Source organism: Rattus norvegicus, chromosome 9 (genome assembly GCF_036323735.1).
Source record: "Rattus norvegicus strain BN/NHsdMcwi chromosome 9, GRCr8, whole genome shotgun sequence".
NCBI lineage: Eukaryota > Metazoa > Chordata > Mammalia > Rodentia > Muridae > Rattus > Rattus norvegicus.
The window spans coordinates 72,545,514-72,564,854 of NC_086027.1; the positions used below are offsets into that span (position 1 = coordinate 72,545,514).

At 40.9% G+C, this 19,341-nt stretch overlaps 1 protein-coding gene across 1 annotated transcript in view; it reads right to left on the reverse strand.

Annotated features, from left to right (window-relative positions):
• Positions 1–19,341, reverse strand: part of Dytn (dystrotelin) — a 61,336-nt gene that overhangs the window by 14,363 nt on the left and 27,632 nt on the right. Inside the window, exons 10-13 of the mRNA XM_003750707.4 lie at positions 9,468–9,611; positions 7,286–7,292; positions 5,989–6,059; positions 2,878–3,037 (exon numbers count right to left, since the gene is read on the reverse strand). Of these exons, the coding sequence (XP_003750755.3) occupies positions 2,878–3,037; positions 5,989–6,059; positions 7,286–7,292; positions 9,468–9,611 (382 nt within the window). The remainder of the gene's footprint in view (positions 1–2,877; positions 3,038–5,988; positions 6,060–7,285; positions 7,293–9,467; positions 9,612–19,341) is intronic.

The following is a 19,341-nucleotide window of genomic DNA, read 5'->3' on the forward strand; positions in this document are numbered from 1 at the left end:
AAGAGCACATGAAAGCTGCCATCCACATGATCAAGTAGGCTTCATTTCACTGATGCAGGGATGGTTCATTATACAAAAATCCATCAATATAATCCACTATATAAACTGAAAGAAAAAAAAACAATCATAGCAGCTTTATTTGTAATAGCCAGAAACAGGAAGCACCCCAGATGTCCTTCAACCGGAGAACGGATACAGAAAATATTGTACATTTACACGATGGAATACTATTCAGTTATTAAAAACAAGGACATCATGAATTTTGTAGGCAAATGGACGGAACTAGAAAATATCATTCTGAGTTAGGTAACGCAGACTAAAACAATATACATGGTTTATACTAACGCATAAGTGGGTATTAGTCAAACAGTTCAGAATACTGATAATACGCCCCACAGACCCAAAGAAGTTAAACAAGAAGGAAGGCCCAAGTGAGGATGTTTGAATCCCACTTAGAAGAGGGAACAAAATAGTCATGGGAGGCAGAGGGAAGGAGGGATCTGGGTGGGAGAGCGAGGGGAGGGTGAGGGAAATAGTCAGGAGGGAGTCACAGAGGGCCAGGAGAATGAATGGAAATGTGCAGCTGCGGAAGGTGGGTGGTAAGGGATGGATCTCCATGAAGTCCCAGAGACCCAGGATGATAAAGGCTCCCAGGAGTCAATAGGGGTAACCTTTACCAAAATGCTCAACAATGGGGATCTGGAACCTGAAGAGACCGCCTTCAGTAGCCATACAGGACCTCCAGTGGAGGGATGGGGCCACTAACCCACCTACAAAACTTTGACCTCAAATTGGCCCCCGCCAAAAGAAATGCGGGGACGCAGATGGAGCAGAGACGGAAGGAATAGCCAATCGGTGACTGCCTATTTTGAGACCCATTCCACGTGCAAGCACCAATGCCTCAGACTATCAACGATGCTATGTTGTGAGCTTGCAGACAGGAGCCTAGCGTGTCAGCCTTCTGAGAGGCTCTCCCCAGCAGTTGACTGAGACAGACGCAGATACTCACAGACAAACAATGGACAGAGGTCAGAGACCCTTATGGAAGAGTTAGGGGAAGGGCTGAAGGCCCTTAAGGAGATGGCAACACCACAGGAAGACCAACAGTGTGAACTAACCTGGATGCCTGGGAGCTCCCAGAGACCGAGGAAGCAACCAAAGAGCCTACACGGGCTGGTCTGAGGCCCCATGTCGCATATGTAACAGAGGGCTGCCTTGTGTGGCCTCAGTGAGGCAGGATGTACCTCTCCTGCAGAGACTTGATGCACCATAGTGATGGGCGGGGGGAAGTGGGGAGGGCTACCCTCTCAGAGGCAAAGGAACTCTATGAGGGGGTAACAGGAGCAGGGGAGCATTTGTGATGTAATAAAATAAATAATAAAAAGAAGACAACTTAACTTAATGTCTCCTGGTATAGCAAAAGATCCAAACTTTCTTTTTTTTTTTTTTTTTTGGTTCTTTTTTTTTTTTTTTTTTTTTTCCGGAGCTGGGGACCGAACCCAGGGCCTTGCGCTTCCTAGGTAAGCGCTCTACCACTGAGCTAAATCCCCAGCCCCCCAAACTTTCTTAATAATCTGTCTTTTCAGTGTTGTGTGTATCAAAATGGAAAGCACCCACAGAGTATTTCAGATGCGCCCTGAAACACAGGCATCGGCTCTCCCGCCAAGGGAAGACTGGCAGATTGTGTTAGACTGGGACATTAGGCAATAATTTTCTGGGGGGAGAGGGAGGAGAAGAAAAGGAATGTGACACTGCAGAGAAAATGATTAACTCTGTGGTCATTTATAACAGTCGAGGATTCAAGCGATAATTAAAATTTTAGAAAGCTTGTATCTGCCACGGGTGAGCTGGCAAGCCTTTCAATTCTTAAATGTTTCTCTGACAACAACTGGTGGGACTGGATGTGAGTTTTTTTTCTTCTTATCTTCCTTTCCTCAAAAAATAATATTGTATAATGAAATTGGCAGGCTCCAGGAGGCTCAGTCTAGCTCAGTGAGTCAATATTCACCATGTGGCCAATATATATTACAACACGAAACATGGATAGTTCCACTCAGAGAGCAGCGAGAACACTGGGATTTTAATAAAGTCGAGTATGAAACAAACACGGCTTTAGATTTCATAATGCACCTACCCTTTCAAAAACAATTGCTTTTTATGTTTGATGTTGTATCAGTGGATAATACTTTAGTTATGTGAATGGCTACAGCAAGATTTCTTTCTTCTTTTTTTTTAACTGCACCTTTATGCAAATCAACTTAAGTAAACCTCTCCTAAAAGATTGCTTACAGCAAGGAAAGTTCTGCTTTCATAAAGTCCCACATTCTAGAGGTTTAACCAAGTACACAAATCATTGACCCTCTCCCAGGCTCTAAAAATATCCAGTTATTGCTTGAAAATATTCTATATATGTATATATATATATATTGACCAATTTTATATCTCAGTTAATGAATATCCTTTTGAAACACTTCTCAGTCTTTGTTGTTGTTGTTATTGTTGTTATTGACAGGATAAAATAGCAACAGATATAGCTCACAGAGATAAAGCATCCTAGGGAAGTCCTTAACATCTTTTAACAATGTACAAAGAGATCTGAGGCCAAATGCTATGCCGGAGCACTTTGACGGGAGCACTTTGACGGGAGCGCTTTGCTCTACCATTTCCCCTGTGTAGCAAGGCTGCAGTCTGAAAGAGTGTAGAGCTTAGTGGGTGGAAGTGGGAGCAGATTTGGGGAGATGGAGGGGAGTGGTGGGGAAGAGGCTGGTCCAAGCGACGTGTGAGGCTTTGGAAAGCAGCCCTTCTTTGGCCAGGGCAGGGATACTTGAGGTTAGACTTCTAGGTAGTCCAGACAGACAGTAGATCTCCCATTTGTACCTGTAGGTCTCGTCTCATCTGTTGTAGCTTGGTCCACAGGTTATCTTGGTTGATTGTGAGCTCCCGAATCTTTGTTTCAAATCTGCAGTTCTGGTTTTCCTGTAAGGTGTATGTGCCTTGCAATTTGTGCTTGTATCTTTGCAACTGTTTTCTAAGGAACCTGGTATGGAAACAGGTTTGTGTAAGAGCGGAGAATCACACCTACAGTCCAGTGAGAGCTTCCCAGGTCCTCCTGGTGGGCAGCCTGTGCCTTGACTACCATGTCACTCCATCACCACCACTTGCTGCTGTGTCTGTGGGCAGATACCTTTTGTGTTCATTACATATGTCTTACGACTATTTCCCCAGCTTTCACATCTTTAGAGATATTGAACTCACTAGGCCTGTTGGATTACTTTTGACAACATGGTTTAGCACTGACTTACATTTACATATTGCCCTTATTCAGTACTATGTCTAGAAATACCCCATTTGTGAAGGCAATTCACTTAGCATGGAGACCACAGAGAAGGTATACAGCCCACGAGTCACAGATCTGTTCGTTTATACTCTTCCCTTGAGTCTTTTGCCCCTCTAGGTTATAGCTTCAGTCACCTCCTTGCAATCTATGCTAACACATTAATTACACTTTCAACAAGGCTTTCCTTGACTTCCCTTTTACCTCCCTACAAGGCAGAACTCCAACCTCTTTCTGGCCCTGTTTAGATGTTTTTCTTCTTTATTTTTCTGTATACTTTTTCTCTATGTCTAGTTGCTTTTAAATTCAGTAGTGTGAGATTTCAGGTTTTTATCTAGTCTCCAGCCTTAATTTCTGAGCTTACACACTCATATACTTCCTGTTTTATTTATATATTACTAAATTATTTTATTGCACATTGTTTTCCAATTCTGGAAACTCTATCACCACATTCTCTGGTCCTGTCACATAGTAGGTATGGAATTAACATGATCTTGTTCTTAACCAGTCCTATTGGCATTTTAACATTTATGGTGAACAGTGACATTCTTCCATATGAGAGCATATTTGAAATTCCTAAGTGTCATAATGCCTGGAAAAGGTCTTGAAATAAAGTTTAAGCTCTCACACAAAGCAGGTGTCTTTAAATAGTCACCTTTAAACCTCTAGTCACAAGGAAGCCTGACCCAAAAATCCTAATTATAGTTAGAGTGCCAGGCATTTTATATGGTGGATTTTTCAGAATGGAGTTAGTCCGGGGGTTACATAACTCAGAGGTGTGTAGAAAGGCTGTCAATCCCACAGTGTTTCACTAAGCATGACTGACAATCTCTCTTTTTTGTCCCATGTGCTCCAAACCTTACATCCTTTCCTCCTTTCTGGCCTATCCACCATGTTTAGACAGCTGAAGTATCCTCATTCTTCAATAGCCCAGGGGAAACCAAGCCAAGCCTTATCAGAAACAGTTTTCTTTCTTTCTTTCTTTCTTTCTTCCTTCCTTTCTCTCTCTCTTTCTTTCTTTCTTCCTTTCTCTCTCTCTCTCTCTCTCTCTCTCTTTTTCTTTCTTTTTGTTGTTTGTTTTGTTTCATTTTGTTTAACAAGATCTCACCATGTAGCTGCCTAGAACTCCCTAAGTAGACCAGGTTGGCTTTGAACTCAAGAGATCTCCTTGTCTGTCTCTCAGGAGTGCTGGAATTAAAGGTATGTGTCAGTACACCTGGCTCTCCAGTTTTTATTTTATGGGGAGAATCCTCATAAAGTGCCCCCACTAGCTATAATTTACCTGGTACAAGTATTTCCAGGAGTTTGAACCCTGCTGCTTTCCAAGCAAATCTATGATACCAAGTTCATATTACCTGAGAAATAATTCCTTCCACATGACCTAGGATCTGCCCTTTTAAAGTTTCTTATTTGCTTTCTATTACCAAGAACCCTGAATTCTGTGTGTGAGGCCTTGGAAGGGGCCCGAATGCTCCCGGAAAGGGCACATGCTATGTAGTGAAACACAATGTCATTGAGTCCCCAGATACTGAAGACTAAGGAGTTGTCACTAAGCAACTGGATGACACTCTTCCAATGTCTGATCAGAGATGTAGTCAGGGCCCTGTTACCAGGGACTTCATGCTGCCTGTTACTAAGCTTACTGTCCATCGCAGCCGCTTCTGCTGTTTCCTGAGAGCCTGGGCCTCCAGCTGTTCGGATTCTTTTCAATCCCTTGAAGTTATGTCTTTAGTGATTATTCTACTGTTTCAGGAATTAAATGTTAGTAATCCTAAGTTCAACCTATTACCGGTGCCTTTTATACCACATCACACATACATCTGAGCTGTGTGCTTGTACAGTTTCATACAAACCATCAATAAAAACGCTGATGCACACAGCCAAAATGGAGCCTCTGGTTTTCATTTCCTTAATTAAATCTGTCTGATACTTTGGTGCGTTTTGTAGTGATAAATATTTTATTAGGTTACAAATGGTATATGCAGCAGATATGGACTACATACATGGAATAACATAGCTTTAAAATTATTTTTGAAAAACTTCAAGATTTATTTATTTATTTATTTTGAGACCGAGTCTCGCTATGTAGCCCTGATGTAGACCAGACTGGCCTCAACCTTACGGAGATGCACCTGCCTCTGTTCCTGAGTGCTGGAATTAAAGGCATGCAACACTATGCCTGGCAAGAATTTGTGTGTGTGTGTGTGTGTGTGTGTGTGTGTGGTGAGCATGTGGAAGTCATAGGCAACTTGCAGGAATCAATTCTCTCCTTCCAACAAGCAGGTCCTAAGGATCAAAATCAGGTCAGCATGCTTATGTGGCAAGTATGTTGTCAATTGAGACATCTACCCAGCCCCTCTTACCCTCCTTTCAAGTAATGGGATCAAGGATAAAACTGTTCTATACCCAGTTAGATGATATTTGTTATGCCTCACTACTCACTCAGCATTAAGTTGCCTTTGAAAAAACTTCATATTGAAATATAGGATTTCCTTACTTAAATAATTTCTTCCAATAAAAAAAGGGGGAGCTTCATTTTTTTCTACAGAAATGTCTCTATAAAAGCTCAGGGCAGAGCTCCTGGCTTGTTTCAGCCGCTGTCACATATCAACACGGGGATCCTGTCTTCTCAGATATCTACATGTGGCTCTTACCTTCTTTCCCTGTGCAGAGCGTTGACAGAGTCACGAGTCCTCCACAGCTCATTCTTAATGTTGACTACGGTCTAGAGAAGCAAGAAATTGGGAAGATGAGTTTTTTAGTCTGAACTTAAGCACATTTAAAGAATTGTCATATGGGCCTGATAATGATGTATTGTTTTTCAAAATAAAATACAACATTTTACAAACTTGCTGATGCTTAGATTTATGTCTAAGAACAATGATGCAAATATTAATGTATGAAAAGTATAGTTGTGCAGCCTAATTTACAAAGTTAATTATATATTAATATTACTACACTATAATATGTTCACATATTAATATAAAATACTAAAGGGTAAGTCACAACAGTCTTCTGCCCCCATAAGCTGCCTCTCTGAACAGCTACTTCTAGAGTCATCCACAGAACACGCTTGGGTCCTTTTCTGTCTTTGATCTAAGCTTCTTCCTTTTCCTTCGATGCTTTGCTTCATCTTTGCTCATTGCCTCCTACCTGGATGTCTCCTGACAGTCATTACTTCCCGTTGAATTCCCCAAGTCTTTTGAATGAATGAGGGTGGCTCTACTCTTCTTTAGGATTTCCTCACTGAACTTTCTCATGTCACACTCTGCTTCCTGAGCTGCCACATGAGGATTTCTGGCGACCCAGCTCAGCTTGGTTCAACTTCCACCCATGGTCAAGACACGGATTTCCCCATTTTACACTTCTAGACAACCGTGGCTTTACTCTAAAGCTTCCTCTCCTCTTGCAAGTGACCCAGAGAGGGCCTGGGCCCAGAGAAACACTGTTTAGATGATCAAAGGTGGGCACAGGGGTAGAAAAGCAAAGGGGCCACAGAAAGAGGAGAGTGAGCTGCATACACATGTACAGTCACCTTTCTTGTTGGTGTAGACACTCTGTTGCTTCTGAGTGACAGGCCGTTATTTTCATTTAAATATTCAAGCATAGCTTTACAGTAATGACCTTTATGTTTTTAATGTAAAAAACTGTGAAGATTTTTTCCATCTATAGTATCATATAAAACATTTTTTTCTGTAATTGATAAACATTTTACGTTTCTGTATGTAAATATACAATGATGCTCACAGGCTAGATACCAAAGTTTATTGAGTCATTCTCCATTAAAGAATTAATGCTTTTTAATTTTAAAAACTTTTATTATTGATTAATTTTTTTTATTACTTACAGAGAATGGGGCATGTGTGCACAGTGCCTGTGTGGAGGTCAGAAGACCAGCTCCTGGTATTGAACTCAGGCTGTTTAGCTTATATGGCAAGTACCTTGTCCCACTGAACCACTTTCTGAGCACCTTAGGTTGTTTCCAATTGTTTAGAATTAGATGCAGTAAATAAAAGTGTATGGCTTTCTTGTACATGTGTGAAAGGCTTTTGGGTTGTCAATTCAATAGAGTTAGGCCTACACATACATGTATACACACCTTCTCACATACAAATGTAGAGGAAAAGGACTGTCCCATGCAGGTCACCCCTGGGGAAGTAGGGACAGAGGTCCTATGGCTGAAAGGAGCTAAACACCTGGTTCCAAGCCTTTCGGCACTGGTGGGTACACCCCTCACTCTCCAGCATGGTTCTACTTAGCACAGCTGTCTCCTAGAAACTAATCTTTTCCCTTGATTACTAAACTTATTAAAAATGTTATAAATAATCACCCCCTGATGGCCCCCTGAAGATCAGACTACCTCAGCGATGAACATTTTGATATTCTTCTAGAAGAATAATTATTTCACAGCAGCATAAAAAATAACAAAAAATTGGAAGAAATGGGTGGGTGGTAGTATATGGGCCAAAGTTGTTCTTATGTAAAATAAATAAGTCCTAGACATCCGCCCCATCATCAGAGAGTAGCGTTTAATGTTACACATTCTTATCTCCCATACTAGTAATAGCAACACATCCAAGAACAATAACAGTAATGGGGCTGAGAGGAAGCTTTAGGAGATGATGGACAGATGTTGGGCATTTTATGGCCAGGATGTGGTCATGGTTTCATGGGCATATATCTGTGCATACACTCCACGGTGGTACCAATTAAATATGTGTCACTTTTAATATGTCACTCATACTTCAATTGTAGGTGCCGTATTTTAAACTTCAGACTCACACTTTGCTTGTATTACAAAAATCATTCTAAATAAACCACAAATGCACTACAAGTGTAAGACTGAATAGAGAAAGTACAAACTAGAACCAAGTAAGGAGGGTGGGAGACATAGCAGGCTTCTTTTAATCCCCATCAGGGAAAAACATAAGTCACTGTTATAAGCGTGAATGCTAAAAATAAAACACACTTAAGGAATCATTTGATTTTCTCCTGGAGAGCTGAAACTATAAGAAACTAGAAAGAAAAAAAATCCATAAAGCAAGTCATTCTATTCCAAAGGAAGCAAGGTTTTCTTCTGCCGAGCTGGAAGGGGCAGAGTTCAAATATCGTGACATCAAAGTGAGACTCCAGAGGGGGGATGGGAGGGACAAAATATAATGCCTTCTAAAGTATTTGAGGGAGGGTTGTTTCACTCAAGTTGAGAAAAATAAAAGCAAGTGAAATGATATTTTACTTTCTTGTAAATTGGCAGAATTAAAATGTGGCAAGAGTTCATTTTAGCTTTAGCCAAGTTTCAGTGAGCTAGGAGTTGGATTTGCTGGGTGTATGAGCTGGCGTAACTTTCTGAAAGGCAATTTTACAATAAGCAATGATGAACTTTAAGCATATTTTCAATAACCTTTTTTGGTAATCCTACTTTAGAAATGTACTGTAGGGAGACAATAGGGTAAACTGTACATAAAGAATAATGAAAGGAAGTTTTAAAAGTAAATTTTAAATTACAGTAAAAATTGGAAGCAACCTAAATGTCAAAAAAGCGAGTTAAATGAATAGCATTCTGTCTATTTAAATAACTATGCAGATGTTTTTGAGGAATTCTGACAATGGAAAAATGTTCACAATATAATTTACATTGACACTTTGACAGTTTAATCAGTACATCTCAAAGTACGGTCTAAATGAAAATATTCAAAGGGAGTGAAGCTTATTGAAATGTTAATGATGCGTACACATAGATTATTTTCATTTTTTACTTATTTTTCCAAATTTTATGTAACAACTGTATGGCCCAGGGAGAGAGTGGGCATGGTAGTTTACACCTGTATTCCTGGTACTCTGGAGGCAGAAGCCCAAGGGTTGATCTGGTTTTAGTCCAGTTTGGGCTAAAAAGAGAGACCATGTCTCAAAAGACAAACAGAAACATGTACTAGTTTATGATTGGAAACATGGCTCCATAGTTTTCATCGATTACATCGGTCTGGGATTACATCGGTCTGGGATTACATCGGTCTGGGATTACATCGGTCTGGGATTACATCGGTCTGGGACTAGTTAGTTTTACAAGGCTTGATGCTTGCTTACAGAGTGGATGCTCTGCTTCTCTCTGGCTCCCCTCTCTTCTGGGCTCAGCTGGCGATGCGGGCTGTCAATTGCTTGCAGAGCAGGTGATGACCTTTGGCACAGGAATCTGGTGCGTTCTGTGGCTGCTGTTTCTACTGCTCCGGCTGAGCTTGCATACACTGGGGTTTTAGGGCCTTTATATTGAATGCAAAGCCTGTTAGAAAGCAGACTTTCGTAAGATGTTGGGGCAATTCTTAATGATTAAGTATGACATCAATTTTTTTCTGAAAATATATTTTTAAAAGATTTATTTGTGTGTGCATGCACTCACATGTGTGGGCATGTATGCCATTTGTGTGTGCCCAAGGAGCCCAGAAGATGCCCTGAGGCTCAAATTACAGGTACTTGTGAGCTATCCAATGAGAGTACTGGGAATTGAACTTGGGTCTTCTGGAAAAGCAACAAGCACTCTTAACGACTGAACTATCTCTCCAGCCCCATCCCCCTTTCTGATTGAAAATGTTAATGAAGTTAGATGTCAAGGTCATTGTCTTTTCAAATAGCAATGATGTGGTCCCACTTCCCACTTCTCCTCTGTGTTCTTTTCCAGCAGACTGTCCAGTTAGTAGAGAGTTAGTCAGCTGAAAATGGAAATGGAAATTCCATGTTCCCTTCTCCATGCCAATCTAGATATAAAAATACTAAGAAAGTCAATGATAATGATTCATGGGTCATCTTGTCCAGGTCAGAGACCAGGGTTTCAAAGCATGGGTGGGTGCTTGTTATGTCATATCTGAAGGAGCACAGATGACTGTACGGTTAGGAATACTTGATTGTACAGAGTTCCATTTAGTTTTATTCAAAATTATTTTGGAAGCATTTTACCATCTTTGGTTACTACAGTTGAGCAAAAGAAGAAAACATTAAAAGAGCAGGGAATTGTCTGCTCACAAAGACTTCACATTTAAGAAAGAGATTAATTCTGTTGCTTTTTGTAGACTGTGATAATGACTTTAAGACACAATGAGAAAATATGAAAAGTAATTGTTCTGTAGCTAGCCACTTCTGCAAGGAGGTGGGTGTATAATGCTGGAGAGAGCAACATGTTTTCGGAGTGGCACAGTCAATCCTTGTCTCATCAGATAATTTTAACACTTTGGGATTTTTCTATTGTCTCAGTTCTGAAATTTATAACAAAATACCATATACAGCACACATTAAATAGCAAAATTCATTTTCTTTTATATGTCTAGAGGTTAGAAGTTTGAGATGAGGCCCAGCTCCCTCCACACTCCACCCACACCCAGAGACAGCTTGACCCCAGGAATTCTGGTATCAGTAGCTCAAAGTTGAATCTCAACTCCCATCCCCCTGCCCCAATACCTACTCTAACTTGGATCTGCCCACCCCCAGCCCAGAAGACACAGGACCTCCTGCCCTGCCAGAGGTACACCTTCCTTCTGGTTTCCAACTATGCCCGGGGGTGGGGGGCAAGATCCTGTGCTCTAGCACCCCACCCCACCCACACCCAGAGTAAGCTTGACTTCCAGGAGGTCTGACACAAGCAGGCTCACAGATCAAGTGCTCCAGATCCCCTCCCATGCCCAGAGACAGCCTGACACAAGGAGGCACAACATAACCAGGCTCATAGGAGGTACAAGCTCCAGTCAGAAACAGCAAGACTAGTTAACACCAGAGATGACCAGATGGTGAGAGGCAAACCCAAGAACATGAGCAACAGAAACCAAGGCCACTTGGCATCATCAGAACCCAATTCTCCCACCAAAGCAACCCCGGGATACCTTAACACACCAGAAAAGCACGATTCTGATCTAAGATCCCATTTCATGAAGATGATAGAGGACCTTAAGGAGGACATAAATAATTTCCTTAAACAAATACAGGAGAACACAGGTAAAGAGGTGGAAGCTCTTAAAGAGGAAACACATAAATCCTATAAAGAAATAAAGGAAAACAGAAACAGGTGAAGGAATTGAACAAAACCATGGTCTAAAAAAAGAAATAGAAACAATAAAGAAATCACAAAAGGAGACAACTATGGAGGTAGAAAACCTAGGAAAGAGATCAGGAGTCACAGATGCAAGCATCACCAACAGAATAAAAGAGAATCTCAGGCATAGAAGATAGCATATACAACAATCAAAGAAAGTGAAAAACATCCAGGAACTTCAGGACACAATAAAAAGACCAAACCTAAGAATAATAGGTATAGAAGAGAGTGAAGATTTGGTAATCTTTGGTAAAGGGCCAGTAAACATCTTCAACAAAATCATAGAAGAAAATTTGCTTAACCTAAAGAAAGACGCCTGTAAATGTACAAGAAGCCGACAGAATGCCAAATAGATTGGATCAGAAAAGAAATTCCTCCCATCACATAATAATCAAAACACCAAATGCACAGAACAAAGAAAGAATATTAAAAACAGTAAGGGAAAAAGTTCAAGCAACATATAAACACAGACCTATCAGAATTACACAAGACTTCTCAATAGAGACTCTAAAAGCCAGAAGAGATCTTTGGGAGATGTCATACTGACTGTAGGAGAACAGAAATGCCAGTTTAGGTTACTATGCCCAACAAAATTCTCAATTTCCATAGATGGAGAAAGCAAGATACCCATGATGAAACCAAATTTACACAATATCTTTCCACTAAACCAGCACTATAGAGGATAGTAGATGGAAAACTCCAACACAAAGAGGGAAACTACACCCAAGGATAAAAAAGAAGAAATTAATCTTCTCACAATAAACCCAAAAGAAGAGAACCATACAAACATAATACTAACTCTACCAACAAAAATAACAGGAAGCAACAATCATTGGTCTTTAATATTTCTCAATATCAATGGACTCAATCCCCAATAAAAAGGCATAGACTAAAATACTGGATACAAACAGAGAAAGAGGACAGAGACAGACACTACTACAGAGTAAAAGGCTGGAAAAAAATTTCCAAGCAAATTGTCCTAAGAAACAAGCTGGAGTAGCCTTTCTAATATCCAATAAAATAAACTTTCAACCAAAAGTTATCATATGAGATGGAGAAGGACACTTCATACTCATCAAAGGAAAAATCCAGCAAGATGAACCCTCAATTCTGAACATTTATGCCCCAAATGCAAGGGCACCTACATTTGTAAAAGAAATGTTACCATTAAAGCTTAAAGCACACACTAAACCTCACACAACAATAGAGAGAGATTTCAACACCCCACTCTCACCAATGGACGGATTATGGAAACAGAAATTAAACAGAGACACAATGAAACTAACAGAAGTTATGAACTAAATGGATTTAACAGATGTATACAGAACATCTCACCCTAAAACAAAAGAATATATCTTCTTTTCAGCACCTCATTGTACCATCTCCAAAATTAACCATATGATCAGACACAAAACAAGACTCAACACATAGAAGAAGAATGAATTAATCCCATGCATCCAATCATATCACCACAGACTAAGGCTGGTCTTCAATAACAACAAAAACAACAGAAAGCCCACATACACATGGAAGATGAATAACTCTCTACTCAGTGATAACTTGGACAGAGAAGAAATAAAAAAATTAAAGACTTTCTAAAATGTAACATAAATGAAGGTATAGCACACTCAGACTTATGGGACACAATGACAGCAGTGCTAAGAGGGAAACTCATGGCTCTCAGTGCCTTCATAAAGAAAGTGGAGAGATCCTACACAAGCAGCTTAACAGCACATCTAAAAGCTCTAGCACAAAAGGAACCAAATACACCCAAAAGGAGTAGAAGGCAGGAAATAATCAAACTCAGGGCTGAAATCAACCAAACAGAAACAGAGAACTGTACAAAGAATCAACAAAACAAAGAGCTGGTTCTTTGAGAAAATCAATTAGCCAAACTAACTAAAGGGCAAAGAGATAGTATCCAAATTAACAAAATCAGAAATGAAAAGTGAGACAACAACAGAAACTGAGGAAATTAAAAAATCAAATCCTACTACAAAAATCTATACTCAACAAAATTGGAAAATCTAGATGAAATGGATGATTTTCTAGACAGATACCAGGTACCGAAGTTAAACCAGGATCAGATAAACCATCTAAACAGTCCCATAAACCCTAAGGAAATAGAAGCAGTTATTAAAAGTCTTCCAACCAAAAAAATGTAGAACTATAATCAGACCTTCAAAGAAGATCTAATACAAATACGTCTCAAACTATTCCACAAAACAGAAACAGAAGGAACACCACCTAATTCATTCTATAAAACTACAGTTCCACTGGTAACTAAACCACACAAAGACCCAACAAATAAAGAGAACTACAGACCAATTTCCCTTATGAACATTGATGCAAAAATATTCAGTAAAATTCTCAAAACTGAATCCATGAACACATCAAAATGATCCACAATCAAGTAGGCATCATCCCAGGGATGCAGGGATGGTTCAATGTACAGAAATCTATCAATGTAATCTACTATATAAACAAATCAAATAAAAAAAACACATGATCATCTCATTAGACACTGGAAAAGTCTTTGACAAAATACAATACTCCTTTATGTTAAAAAGTCTTGGAAAGATCAGGAATTCAATGCCCATACCTAAACATAGTAAAAGCAACATACAGCAAACCAATAGCTAACATCAAACTAAATGGAGAAAAACGTGAAACAATATCACTAAAATCAGGGACTAGACAAGGCTGCCCACTCTCTCCCTACCTATTCAGTATAGTACTCAAAGTCCTAGACTGAGCAATTAGACAACAAAAGGAGGTCAAAGGGATACAAATTGGAAAGGAAGAAGTCAATATATCACTATTTGTGGACGATATGATCATATATATAAGCGATCCCAAAAATTTTACCAGAGAACTCCTACAGTTGATAGACAGCAAGCAAACTGGCTGGACATAAAATTCACTCAAAGCAGTAGCCTTTCTCTGCACAAAGGATAAATGGGCTGACAAAGAAATTAAGGAAACAACACTGTTCACAATAGTCACAAATAATATTAAATATCTTGGTGTGACTCTAACCAAGCAAGTAAAAGATCTGTATGACAAGAACTTCAAGTTTCTGAAGAAAGAAGTTGAAGAAGACTTCAGAAGATGAAAAGATTTCCCATGCTAATGGATGGCAGGATTAATTATAGTAAAAATGGCCATCTTACCAAAAGTAATCTATGGATTCAATGCAATACCCATTATCAAAATCCTGACTCATTTCTTCATGGAGATAGAAAGAGCAATTTTCAAATTCATCTAGAATAACAAAAAACCCAGGATATTGAAAATAATTCTCAACAATAAAAGAACTTCTCAGGGAATCTCCATCCCTGACCTCAAGACGTATTACAGAGCAATAGTGATAAAAACTGTATGGTATTGGTACAGTCAGTCAGGTAAATCAATGGAATAGAATTGAAGACGCAGAAATAAACCCACACACCTATGGTCACTTGATCTTTGACAAAAAAGCCAAAACCATCCAGTGGAAAAAAGACAGCATTTTCAACAAAGGGTGCTGGTTCAACTGTTGGTCCGCATGTAGAAGAATGCAAATGGATCCATTTTTATCTCCTTGTAAGAAACAAGTGGATCAAGGACCATGACATAAAGCCAGATACACTGAATCTAATAGAAGAGAAATTGGGGAAGAGCCTTGAGCTCATTGGCACAGGGGGAATTTTCCTGGACAGAATACCAATGACTCATACTCTAAGATCAATAATTGACAAGTGGGATCACATAAAATTGAAAACTTCTGTAAGACAAAGGACACTGTCAATAAGACAAAACATCAACCTATATATTGAGAAAAGATCTTCACTAACACTACATTTGATTGAGGGTTAATATCCAAAATATACAAAGAACTCAAAAAATTAGACTTGAGAAAACCAAATAACCCTATAAAATGGGGTACAGAGCTAAACAAAGAATTCTCAAGTGTGGAATCTTGAATGGCCAAGAAGCACCTGAAGAAATGTTCACCATCTTTAGTCATCAGGAAGTACAAATCAAAATGACTCTGAGATTCCACCTCACATCCATCAGAATGGCTAAGATCAAAAACTCAGGCAACAGCAGATGCTGGCAAGGATGTGGAGAAAGAGGAACACTCCTCCATTGCTGGTGGGATTGCAAGCTGCTACAACCACTTTGGAAAACAATCTGGCAGTTCCTCAGAAAATTGGAAATAGTTCTACCTGAAGACTCAGCTATACCATTCCAGGGCATATATCTAAAATATGCTCCAACATATAACAAGGGCACCTACTCCACTATGATCATAACAGCCTTATTTATAATAGCCAGAAGCTGGAAACAACCCAGATGTCCCTCAACATAAGAATGAATACAGAAAATGTGGTACATTTACACAATGGAGTATTGCTCTGCTGTTAAAAATGATGATTTCATGAATTTTGCAGGCAAATGGATGGAACTAGAATATATCGTCCTGAGTGAGGTAACCCAGACCTCAAACCAAATGAACACACATGGTACGCACTCACTGATAAGTGGATATTAGCCCCAAAGCTCAGAATATCCATGATACAACTCACAGACGACATAAAGTTTAACAAGAAGTTTAACAAAATGTGGATGCTTCAATCCTACTTAGAAGAGGGAACAGAATAACCATGAGTGGTAGAGGGAGGGAGGGAGGGACCTGGGAGGCAGAGAGGAGGGGGAGGGCAGGATCAGGTGTGGGAAGAGACAGGAGAGAGGTCCAGAGGGTCAGAAGGATGAATAGAAAGATGTAGCAGTGGGGGATGGGGAACTGGAGAGGGAAGCACTAGAAAGTCCCAGATGTCAGGGAAGCAAGAGGTTCCCAGGACCCAGTGGGGATGACATTAGCTGAAATACGCAGCATAAGGGAGATAGAGCCTGAAGAGACCACCTCCAGTAGATAGGCATGGCCCTCAGTTGAGGGATGGGGTCACCCACCTGTCTCAAAATTTTAACCCAGAATTGCTCCTGTCCAAAGGGAATGCAGGGACAGAAAATGGAGCAGAGACTGAAGGAAAGGCCATTCAGAGACTACCCCACCTGGAGATCCATCCCATCTGCAGACACCAAACCTTGATACTATTGTTGGTACCAAGAAGTGCTCCCAGACTGGAGCCTAGTATGGCTGTCCTCTGAAAGGCTTCACCAGCATCTAAGACAGATGCAGACACTCACAGCCAACCATTGGACTGAGCCCAGGGACCCCAATAAAAGAGTTAGGGGAAGGACTGAAGGAACTGAAGGGGATTGCAACCCCATAGGAAGAGCAATATCAACTAACCGGACCTCTCAGAGTTCCCAGGGACTAAACTACCAACAAAAAAGTATACATGGGCTGGTTCATGGCTCCTGCTGTATGTGTAGCAGAGGATGGCCTTATCCGGCATCAATGGAAGGGGAGGCCCTTGGTTTTGTGGAGGTTTGTTGCCCCAGTGTAGGGGGATGCTAGAGTGGTTAGGCAGGAGTGGGTGGGTGTCCCTCTTAGAGACAAAGGGGAGGGGAGATGGGATGGGGGTTTGAGGGAGGGGAGACCGGGAAGGGGGCAACATTTGAAATGTAAATAAGTAAAATAGCCAATTAATAAAAAAAAATAGGTGTCTGGCTCTTCTAGTCCCAGGCGCTGAGAGAGCCGTGGCTTACGGTACAGACATGGCCAAGTCCAAGAAACACACCACACACAACCAGTCCCGCAAATGGCACAGAAATGGCATCAAGAAACCCCAGTCACAGAGATATGAATTTCTTAAGGGGGTTGATCCCAAGTTCCTGAGGAACATGCCCTTTGTCAAGAAGTACAACAAGAAAGGCCTGAAGACAATGCAGATAAACAATGCAAAGGCTATGAGTGCATGGGCAGAGGCCATCAAGCCCAAGATGACAAAGGGCCCCAGCTGCAAACTCAGTCATCTGGTTTTCATGGCTCACCCCAAGCTTGGGAAGAAGATTCGAAGCTACATGGCCCGCAGTTCTGCCAATCAAAGCCCAAAGTTCAAACCAAGGCAGAGGCCACAGCTCCAGCTAAGGCCCAACCTTCAGCTCCAGCTCAGGCTCTCAAGGGTGCCCAGGCCCCTGTGAAGGCCCCATAGAAAAGGCTCGTGCCAATGTGAAGACAGACGGACCGCTGTGACACACCTACCTACACACTATCTGCAGATGACCAGTGTCCTATGCTGTTTTTACAAATAAACTTCAGACGAGAAAGAACAAAAAGTCTGAGATCAGGCGCAGGTAGGAGTTACTTCCTTACTACACGGAATGCTTTATTCATAAAGCTCACCTCACACATGTTATCTCATCAGGGGACATCACAGCTTTTTGGGAGCCCTGAAAATACTTCAATACTCCACTAGAGGGCTGTTTGCAGCTGCGGAACCACTTTGAAAGGCACAAAAGTGTGAAACACTCAGTCCAGAATAGACCGTGTGAAAGAGAATTGTTTTACAGTGTGAAGCTGGAACAAGAAAGCGAAAACCACCGCCAGCCCAGCGGCAGCGTGGAGAGGCACGCGTGGACGGCCTTTATCTTCTGCCCACCCGTTAGCGCTACAGTGGCACCTCGAGTATTGATTTTGGATTACATATAAGAGTTTGCCCGTAGGTGGATGTGTAAGCACTGAACCTGTGTATGATTGGGAATGGTGGATCAGCGTCACTATGCAAATTCCTGCATTATGAAATGAATCGCTCGGGGCAGGAGACAGCCTAGAAGCTACTATTCTGTATAAAGCGTAAGCAGCGCAGACCACCAGACAGGTGGTACACAGAAGAGACTACCATGTTAAATGAGCCTGTTAAAAAACAAACACAAGGGGCTGGGGATTTAGCTCAGTGGTAGAGCACTTACCTAGGAAGCGCAAGGCCCTGGGTTCGGTCCCCAGCTCCGAAAAAAAGAACCAAAAAACAAAACAAAACAAAACAAAACAAAAAAAACAAAAAAAACCAAACACAAACAAACAAAAAAACCACCCAACCTCACTGGTAATCACCCGGGAGAACTCAGTCCGGCCTCTACAAAAACAAAGCTAATCTCAGGGAGTCCTAGGTAGAAGGACAATGATCGTATGATGACACGCCCATCAGGGTTTGCAGGGATGCAGGACAGCTGTGGGAGCCTCAGCACAACCCAAACTTCCCACTGGAGGCAGCTCCTGCCCAGGACGGCCGTGAACAAGGCCAGAACATGTCTGAGCCAGTCTACAGCCTTTGGTGCCCTTCTCAACTAAGCCCGTGACCCACTTCTACTCACTTTATCCTAGTCTATGCGAATGCCATCCCGTTCAGCTATCTGGCATGCTTTTGTGTGTGTGTTTAGGTCTTGTTTTCCGTACTTACTGACATGGCATAATTTTTTTTTTGTAGCTGTAAAATTATATTTTAATTAAAACAAAGTGACTTAAGGGGAGAATAATGCAAATGTTGAAAATGGAGAGCAATATAGCAACATGACCTGCTGAAATGTAATGCATCATGAATAATTACCATAATTTTTATTCTATGCATCTCATTTTTTGTTAAGCTTGCCCATAGTTTCTCCGTAAAATTAGGCACATTATAAATGAGGGTTTCATGAATTCCTAGCTGGTTATCGCTAGGAGAGTGAGAAGCTGTCGATTTTATGCAAATTTCTTCCATGTTCCACGGTCAATCAAAGCCTTAATTCTAGTGTTTTCTGCTATGTCCCTCTGGTTTCCTAAGGGGTTATATCAGCTGCAGAGGCAAGAGATTTCATCTTCTCTTCCTCGGCACTTTAATTTTGTTTTTTATTACATTTTTGAGAACTTCCCCCCAAATATTTAATAAGGGTAATGTCTGACATCTCACTTTCAATTATGTTCTTATAAATAAAAGTTATTCTTGTTGATGGGCACAGTCATGTGTAAAGCGAATCTATAGCAGGAGGAAGGAGGCGTCTTCTC